Raw genomic sequence first — 9487 nt, forward strand, 5'->3', positions numbered from 1 at the left:
ACCATTCAACCATCTCCCTCTCTCTCTCTTCCTCTCTAGCAAGAACACACACACAAACCCCAACTTCATAAAATCATCATCTAAATTCGATCTAGGAGGCTTACAACAAAACAAATTACATATTTGGAATCCTTGCATCTTCCTCTTCGATTTCATACCAACCTCATCTCGTTTGGGTAACTTTCTAAAATCACTAGATTTTTGTGTTCTTGATGTTTTTAACTTATAAAGTTGTTAATTAGTGTCTATGGCTCATTGTGATGTCGTGTATGTAATTTGTATGCTCGATTCGTTGTTTTTGGTGTAACTAGTTCAATATGAAAATTACTTGCTAAATCCTTGATTTTGGATGATCAAATGTTGTTAGATTGTTAAAGTGCATGTTTTAAAAGTGTTACTAGTATCATTAGTTTCGTTTTGATGTATAGGTGGATTAAGGAAACTCCAAAAACATGATTATTGATTTTGTGATGCTTGATTAGGGTTTGCTAATTCTTGAGATGAATTTTTGGATGCTTGAATGCCATGGAATGTTAATTGTTAGTGTTTTGTTGCAATGTGTGTTTGATTACCTTCGAAACGGCATAACATACATGTAAGTTGGTTGCCCGAATCATAAAATGCGTTTTTGGAACTTGAACTTTGATTATGAGTATTTAATTGCGGTTTTTGGTTGTTTAAAGTGAAAGTTTGATTGATGATATGTGTTTAGTTGCATTCCTCGTCAAAATACCTTTCCAACGATGTATGATAGGCGTTATAAGCGTTTACGGGTCAAGTGTTGTGTTAGAATAGGTTTTGGCTCGTGCACACTTGTGGAAAAACAGAAACAGACCTGCACAGATGGTGGCGCGGCGCGCCCCATACCCGCGCGGCGCGCAGATGTGCCTGGTCAGATTCTGACCTCCTCGTCCCATTTCACGTGAAATGTTTGATGACCTACGGACCTCCGATTCACATGAAACTTGTTTTAATATACTTGTATATGAATATTTAGCATAGAAAAATAGTCCGGGACCCGACCCGAACATGTTGACTTTTTCGTTGACTTTGACCAAGTTTGACTTTTTGTCAAACTTAACCAATTAATTATGCAATCTTTCTAACATGATTCTATACTTGTATCTTGCATGAAACTTGACAATTTGACTCACATGCTTCATAATCGAGTCGTAACGAGCCATAGGACTAATTGAACATCTTTGACCGTTTTGTGTTTACCGTTATTAATATAACCTATATGTTTAGGTCAAGACTAGCTTTGTCTTTGCACGCGTTTACTTTTCGAAGCACTTTATTAACTCTTGCACTCAAGGTGAGATCATAGTCCCACTTTTTCAATCACTTTTATTCTTTACATCGTGGGCTGAGAAACACATACATTTCATACTTATTTACTTTTCATGCTTTTACATTGTGAACAAATACGAATACAAAGATGCATACGAGTTTGAACAAAAGTCCTCAATCCAATTATCATTAGTTCCACTTGCAGGGTGTAAGTGTAAGCGTGTAATTATGTTGTGTGGCCATACGGGTTTAACAAACCCTCATTCAGACGGTTCGCTACCGTTAGTGAATGAAATATAATTTCAACAATGTATAGTGTAAGTTCTAACACTAAATTCAAAATTCAGAGGGAAGATTCGGTTAAGCCTTGATAATTGGGTGCTCGTGATACAAATACTATTTTGGAATGTGAATGATTCTGGTTGAACAATTCTTAAAGAACCTTGTGGTTCAATACAATTTACTTACTAAACCTATGATTTCACCAACGTTTTTCGTTGACAGATTTCTATGTTTTTCTCAGGTCTTGCACGATATGTGATACATGCTTCCGCTCATTATTTGATACTTGCTTTGGATGTCGAGTATACATGCTTTTCATGGAGCGTCTTTTGACTTTACTTTAAACCGTGTCGCCTAGATTTCAATCGTACTCATAACGTTGTAACTTAACTTTTGGTTGAACAATTCTTGTAAACTTTGAAACAATCTTTGTTTTGAAATGAAGGCGACATATTTTGGTCAAACGTTATCTTAAAGACTTATAATCAGGTAATGGGACCCACGTAGCCGACGCCGTCACTTGACGATTTGTCGGGGTCGCTACAAATCGGATCGGTCTAGTCCTCATGGCCGACTTTTGTAACACTGCTTTAACAATGAGATTTTGGGTTCACGTTTCGAGGGTGAAGATTAGGTAGGCATAATACGTCAAATATAAGTTGTAGTCTTGTTCTTTTCTACTAGTTAATAATTTTTTTCCCGATCTCCTTTACTAAAAAAAGAATATACTCCAATTCGTTTCTAATTTTAATATCTATATGGTAAGTGTCATATATTTGTATGAGTAGCATAGATACAATTATTTCACCTTTTTATTTTAGTCTCTTTTATTCCTTCTTTAAAGTTGTACCTTTGTTTAAAGATGTATCTTTGTAGACAAATTTAAAATGATATGTGTATTTATAGAAAGTAAATGGATTTGTAATTTAATTGTTGAAATAAATGTATTATATGCTGTAAATAAAGTAATTAAATTATTAAATTAATTAATTAATAATACATTCACACCAGGGGCAGGATTTCATACAACGTTTTGTTCCCAAGCTTTCAACAATATAGCTTGATAGTTTCATTTCCAACTCACACACTTCGATCAATCACTCTAGTGTTGTACAAATAAAAACCCTAATCTTCGAAGCCCTAAAATCCAAAATGTCCACAAACTCAAACTCAAAATTAAAAATGGCTAATAGCTTACCGATCGAGATTCAAGCTGAAATCATAAAACATCTTCCGATTAAATCATTGATTCGATGCACATTGCTTTCAAAGCTATTCAGTTCCATCATCAAAAGCTCTTCGTTCGTCACTGAACACAGCGTCCGCCACAATCAGCAACATTATCTAATTGCACAGTATGAAACAGATATTGACGAATTTCAAAATAATTACGTTTCGATAATTTTTTTTGAACGGCGATTTTTTTGACATCAGTAGATAATTTCTTTCAACGACCCTCATCATTTGCACGTAACACACACGTTCGGGCAGAAACCCGAACCCGATCGACGGTTCCCGGGAACACATCCATTCGGGCAGTGGTTCCGAGTAGGGGTCCGTGAACGAATCCGGTAAACCTCCGTATAGGGTCAATATATATAACTATTATTGGTGTTAAATTAGTTTAAAGAAAATCATATCATCCTTAACCTTAAGGATCGAACTCATCACCTCTCCAGACACAACCGTTTATGCCCGCAGCAAGTTGTACGTTTCGATTATTGATAATGATACTTTCCCCCAAAACAAGTCTCCTATTACTGTTCCTGAGTTTATTAAACGATTTGAGCCAGGGCAATCGTACGGTTTCTGTTCGTCTCAGGGATTATTGTGTTTATTTGAAGATGCTGTTGTTGAGAAGAAATGTATTATATGGAATCCTTCAATTCGGAGATGTATCGTTATTCCGATTCCTGATGCGTCAGCTACTGTTGTTGGTTTCGGAGTTTGTCCTGACAGTAGTGACATTAAGCTTGTCAAAATCAGGGAATATGATAATAGTGCCACTTCTAATTCCGTCAATTGGGAGGCAGAGGTTTATACTGTAAGCTCGGGGATTTGGAAAACTGTACGTAGCGATAAGCCTCATGAATCAGTTTCCTTAAATTCGGATCAGGTAGCTATTAATGGGATTATATATTTTTCTGCTAATGATTATAGTAGTAGAATGAATGGATATCCTAAAAATTTGATTATTACATTTGATCTAACAAGTGATAAAATTGGAGAAGTACAACTACCTGATAGTTTAGCACTTGTATCTGGAGTGTTGTATCTCTCTAGGCGAATGGAGTCTCTTGCTGTGATTCATGATTATGAAGAGGGTGAACAACGAGTTTGTGATGTCTGGATGATGAAGCATGGTGTTCGAAACTCTTATGAAAAACTTTTTACTTTTAGGGCACCAAAGGATTCAGATGACAGAGTACTAGGATTTAGAAAGAATGGTGATCCTATATTGTTAAGGTCAGGACCATCCAAAGGAGACAAAATTGAGGTTTACAATCCATCATCAGAACAGTTCACTGATCTTGAGGTTTTTGGAAGCGGTGATTGTATAGAGGCAGTCATCGTGGACTCCCTCGCGGAAACGTTACATCTGATTGATCTGTCGAATACTATTCTCATTAATGACGACAATAAAGTTGATGTTGACAACGAAAAAGATGCTGCTAATGATAATGATGATCATGATGATGATGATGATGACGCTACCACTGCCGCTTCTGTGTTGATGGACATGTTCCAAGGTAATCTAGTTTTATTGCTGCTAGTTTAGATTATATACTATTAATTATCAAATTTCAGATCCTTGTAAACATTACCCACAATTATCTTGTTTACAGTCAAGTATATATAGTTATAGTTGTAGCTATCTGATTTATGTTGCTTTGTATTTGCAAGACAAAGTGTTCGATATCTGATCAGTGGGGAGCTAATTTCTTATACTTGTTGATTATTTCTATAATGTGGATAAGTGTCAAGAAACCTAAAACTAACGATTTGTAAGAACATACAAAATCAAACAATATAGTGAATCTAAATCATACTCAAAAACCAAACAGGGTTTTAAATCCAAAAACATGACCCCACACACAGACTCAAAGCACTCAATGATCAATCAAACAACTGATGATCCCCAACCTAAATCTAATCAAACTGTATCAGTCATGTATCGAGAAGAACCGAATACCAATGAAACATATATCAATATCTCATGTATTTTAAATAAAAAGAAGACATTTGATCCCTCTGTTCCTGAAACGAACTTGTTAGTTTCTCATGGTCAATGTTGACCTACTTCTTTTAAACGCATTTGATCCTTGATCTTTCTCAAACTTCACTGTCCAGTCTCTTATCACCCAAAAGTTTTCCACTGTCATACAAAATAAAAGCAAATAAAAATAATTATTTAACTAACAACTTGCAAAAATATAACTGGAGGAATCAAGATTGAACTACATTTAGTAAGTGTACTTTTAACAAGAAGTAATACTACTACTACGATATCACTTTTTCTTGAATTAGTTTTCTTTGTCATGAAATGCATTTCAAACTATATAAATGATAAATGATCATCACATACCAACACGAATGAGCACTTCTTTTGTGCTATATAAATGATAAATGATCTCCACTGGTTTTAACATATCAGGCAGTTAGCAGTACATACACCATTTAGGACCTATCAAAATAGCAAAAATGTTGGATAAGATAATCCTGCAAGCTCTTAAATGTGATTAAGTAGTAGATACTGCGTCAGAAATGTACCTGCATTGGTTGTATATTTAAATCATGTTATGAATTAGTTAGGTTGTAATGTCCAGTGCATAATAGTTATGCACTTATGCAGGAGTCTGCCCCATCAATAGGCTATCCATCAAGTTGACCATGGTCCATGTATACGTTGCCTTCCGAATATGTTTTTGTTGTTTACTTATGTCTTATCAATATCACCATTGGTAAAGCTGTGAAAATCAAGTTTGACTGAAGAGGATATGTTATTCTGATCTTGAGTAATTTTAAATTACGTTTGACGCTTGTATGGATTTGTGACTATGTTGGTGTCAATCATATGAAAATCTGGCCATTGTGAGTTAAAGAGTTTCATCTTTTTATGTCTTTGAATTGCAATTATTAAGTCTGTAATTCTAAGTTGGTATGTGTCATTTACTCATTTTCTTTATTGTTTCTCAGCTAAATAAAGGAGATCATTGGGTTCATGGACTAAGTTGCACGATGTGATGTTGGAGCACTTGAGATGGAAGGTTATTGTTGTATGCACTTTGTCTTGTGCTTGGTGATTGTAAGTAGTGTTCTAAATCGTTACTTTGATAATTTCTTTGCTTGTAGCAAATGTCAAAATACTGACGTTGAAACTAAATTTACACTCTGCAGCCTAAACATCTCATTGGTTGATTGAATTTAGAGTTAACCAACTCATGTGCATGACTTGGTAGACCAGAGTTAGTTTTGGTCTAGGTGCTTGTTTTGTTAAAATAAAACTTTAGTTATAACATTTGGCTTGCTAACCAAATGAACAACCTGAATACTGGATATATCCGCATTAATTATAAATAGAATGATGTATAATAATTATTATTTTTATTATTTTTGTGGAATTGAAGAATCAATTGTTGCCAGAAACAATGTAAGTTAAACCTCTCTTACTCTGGGCCTATAGTTTTGGTTTGATTCTGGATTGTTAATTGGTGTCATCTGAACAAAAATAATACCTTAAATAAAGCCTTTAGTTAAACATTTAATCATGATCTATATATCTTAAAATTTATGACTGAAAAGGCTGGACGAACCATATCTATATCTTTATTTATCAAAGACAGAGATAAAAGGTTGAAGGTTGTGAATGAGCCATGGCTATTGATAATACGTTACTCTTTAAGCAAATATGATCATAATGGGGGATGATCCTTTGTACCTGTATACATGATTTCTTACATTTCGATGGTATTATGTATGATAACTTTTTGCTAGTTGAACTAAATATGTTGGTAATAAAGCCATATTCATGTAACATGTGTATAACTATAATTAGGATTTTATATGCATTTTATTTACTAATGATTAGCTGTTTTTTAGAGAAGATTGACTAATGTGACCCATTTGACTCGAAAAACTTGTTTGACCTGTGCATTAAACGGGTCAATTGGTTCGAGCTTAGTTTAGCGAGTTTTAAGTTGGGTTGACATACACAACCCTTTATGTCTTCGGGTTGGGTTTGTAGTTTTAGCCTGCAAATCCAACCCAAATTGTCACCTTTAGACCTTTGATACTTATTTATAAATCTGCACATACCGACCATCCAAATTTAAAACGTTTGATCCAAATGTTTGTGATGATCTTAGGAATGTTTATATCACAACTAGACCTAATAGTAACTTTATGTTAGAATTATACTTTATAGTTACTGATGAAGTTGGGATGCTGAGGAAATCTGCTAGGTATTATTAGAAAATCATATGTGATATTTGGTGATAAGAAATTTGTCAAGTTGACATTTTCATAAATGGTGAGTGCTAATAATGATGAGGAGACTGAAATGTTGTTGTACCCTTCTGAAATTCTTTCTATTCGTCTTATTGGTATTAAATTGAAAGAAGAGGTGTTTAGAAAAGGATTGTTGCATATTCTTTACACTTATATGGATTTTTTTTTTTTTTTTTTTTTTTGGCAAAAATAACGAAAACTATATAAAACAAGATCTTCATCGAAAAATGAAGATCTAAACCGATACAAAGACAAACCGGACGGGCTCGAACCTAGAAAACGTCACATAACGACGTTAACTCCAACAGAGCCACATCCAAACCTTTCCCCAAATACATACAGAAACAAAAGAACAAACATCCAAGACAATACAAGAACCATACAAGCTATAAAAACAAACGCGTACAGGTAAAAATACAAAAGCAAAATTAAGCGCGCTTATTACCGTTCCTTTCGTCCGGCCGATTTGTGAACCCGTTAATTGTGTTGATGTGAACACCTTTACCAGTTCTCGAATTGAAATTATACGAGATTACATTAGACTTGGACTCGCCTAAACGTTTCCCGGGAACCCAAGGCATACCTTCGTCCACAAATTCTTGAAAGAAACCACCAACCTCGTGACCCGGCGTACATACACCATTAGACTCAATGAACTTTTTTTGAATCGCCTCACCACATTCTAAGTCATCAGCGGTGTCTATAAGCGTGAACGTTCCCTCACTAGAAACCTCCTTTCCTTTACGTTTTAAAACCTTTTTAGCCGAACCACAAACAACTTTGGGACCGATATCTTGACCTCGACTAACGAAACCTTCTAGTATATTCCTTTTTTTATCCTTCACTAACCTATCAATCCTCTCAACGAAAGTAGGAACAGAATCGGGCACATCTAAGTCAGGACCATTACCCTGAAGCACCTGGGCTGTCAACGGCCCACCAGAAGACGATACAGGCTGTAATTGGGCCTTAGATGGCCCAACAACTGACGAATCCATCTGGACAGAAGTAGAAGCATCAACCTGTGAAGTAATCCGTTCGTTTCCACAAGGCCCATCAAACGACCCGAATCTCAATTCAACTCCACTAGCCATCAAACCCAAACCCGATCCACTAACCGATAACGATGCACAAGGAGTGTCAGGGCAAACCGAATCAGGTCGATTAACCGGTTTCACAACAGGAGTTGTTGCACCCAACATACCATAACCAACTCCAACAGTGTTAACACCCCCAAATGAACCTAAATCTTCATTTGAAACAACGAAACAATTCGTAGAAACCAACAATTGTTTATCAAACGAATTAGCTAAAAAACGATTCAAAGTAATTACCTCAGAAATTTCATTGACCCAAACGTTTTCCAAAGTGATTTTCTTACACGAATCATCTTCAACATCCACTTCAACCGATTGATGAATGTGTTTAGGATTAGAGGACTTGACAAACACATATAATGAACAAACATTGCCCAGATCCTCCGTAACTTTAGCAACAGTTAAAACCTCCCCGAATAAACCACCCACTATACTAGCATTTAGTTTCGAAGCACACGTCGAAGGTATACCAGAGATCTCAATCCAGGTTAAACGGAAATACACATTAGCTAACGGTTCAAAAGGGGAAACACTAACAAAATCAGACGAGCAAGCATTCAATAAATTATTAAAGCTAGCAGAATCCCCACAAATACAAATGCACCCATATAAACCTAATTTTGAGATGTGAGATACATGAACCTTAGCAGAAATAAGGAAGCTGGACACCTTATTATCTTCAATGGGAATCGAGTCGATCAAAAGAACAGAATATTTCAGCTGCGATGTAATCAACGAATTAGGAGAGATCTTACACCGTAGTTTGGGTTGAACAAAGTCTCGAGCACTGTTACGACCAGAAACCTCTCTAGTACTTTTTCTTGGCCACCCAACAAAAATTGGTTTGCCAAAAAACTTTGACCCATTCAAAGATGACACAGCCAAAAGCGCGTCCTTATCCTCACTGTACGAAATAAACGAATATCTCCTAGTCGTCCAGAACTTAATCTCTGAAATCGTCCCAATTTCACCAAAAAAGGTTCAATCATCTGTCGTGTAACATTTTTGCCGATCCTGCCAATGAAAATGGTGCAGTTTCGAGACTCGGACAGTGGATCGGAAGAAATAGCAGCCCCTGCATCATCGGCGACCCCATTATCGGCCATTGGAATACGTCTTGACCTAGAAAAACCAGGAGGGGATTCATCTTCTGAGCTTGAATTGCAGAAATTAGGTTTGAGGAAATCGCCAAAAATTAAAGGTTGAGTGGGAGGGCGAGTGAACGGCGAGCAAAATTCCTTCTCAATCGGCAAAGAAAAAGCAAGGTTAGGGTTATTGCTAATAGGTGATGAATTCATGGAGTTAGACAT

General features: G+C 36.0%; 1 protein-coding gene across 1 annotated transcript; it reads left to right on the forward strand.

Annotated features, from left to right (window-relative positions):
• Positions 1-2754: 2754 nt before the first annotated feature.
• Positions 2755-5984, forward strand: LOC139895641 (putative F-box protein At3g10240). Its single transcript, XM_071878162.1, has 3 exons — positions 2755-2927; positions 3196-4322; positions 5770-5984. Exons 1-3 carry the CDS (start codon positions 2755-2757, stop codon positions 5775-5777), a joined length of 1308 nt encoding a protein of 435 aa, XP_071734263.1. The 3' UTR covers positions 5778-5984.
• Positions 5985-9487: the final 3503 nt, after the last annotated feature.

This window comes from Rutidosis leptorrhynchoides, chromosome 1, assembly GCF_046630445.1.
Source record: "Rutidosis leptorrhynchoides isolate AG116_Rl617_1_P2 chromosome 1, CSIRO_AGI_Rlap_v1, whole genome shotgun sequence".
NCBI lineage: Eukaryota > Viridiplantae > Streptophyta > Magnoliopsida > Asterales > Asteraceae > Rutidosis > Rutidosis leptorrhynchoides.

Excerpts from the sequence above, each read along its gene's own strand:
- LOC139895641 (XM_071878162.1), top strand. The coding sequence starts at position 2,755 with ATGGCTAATAGCTTACCGATCGAGATTCAAGCTGAAATCATAAAACAT. Across the intron at positions 2,928-3,195 it reads CAACATTATCTAATTGCACA|TTTAAAGAAAATCATATCAT; the intron begins GTATGAAACAGA and ends GTGTTAAATTAG.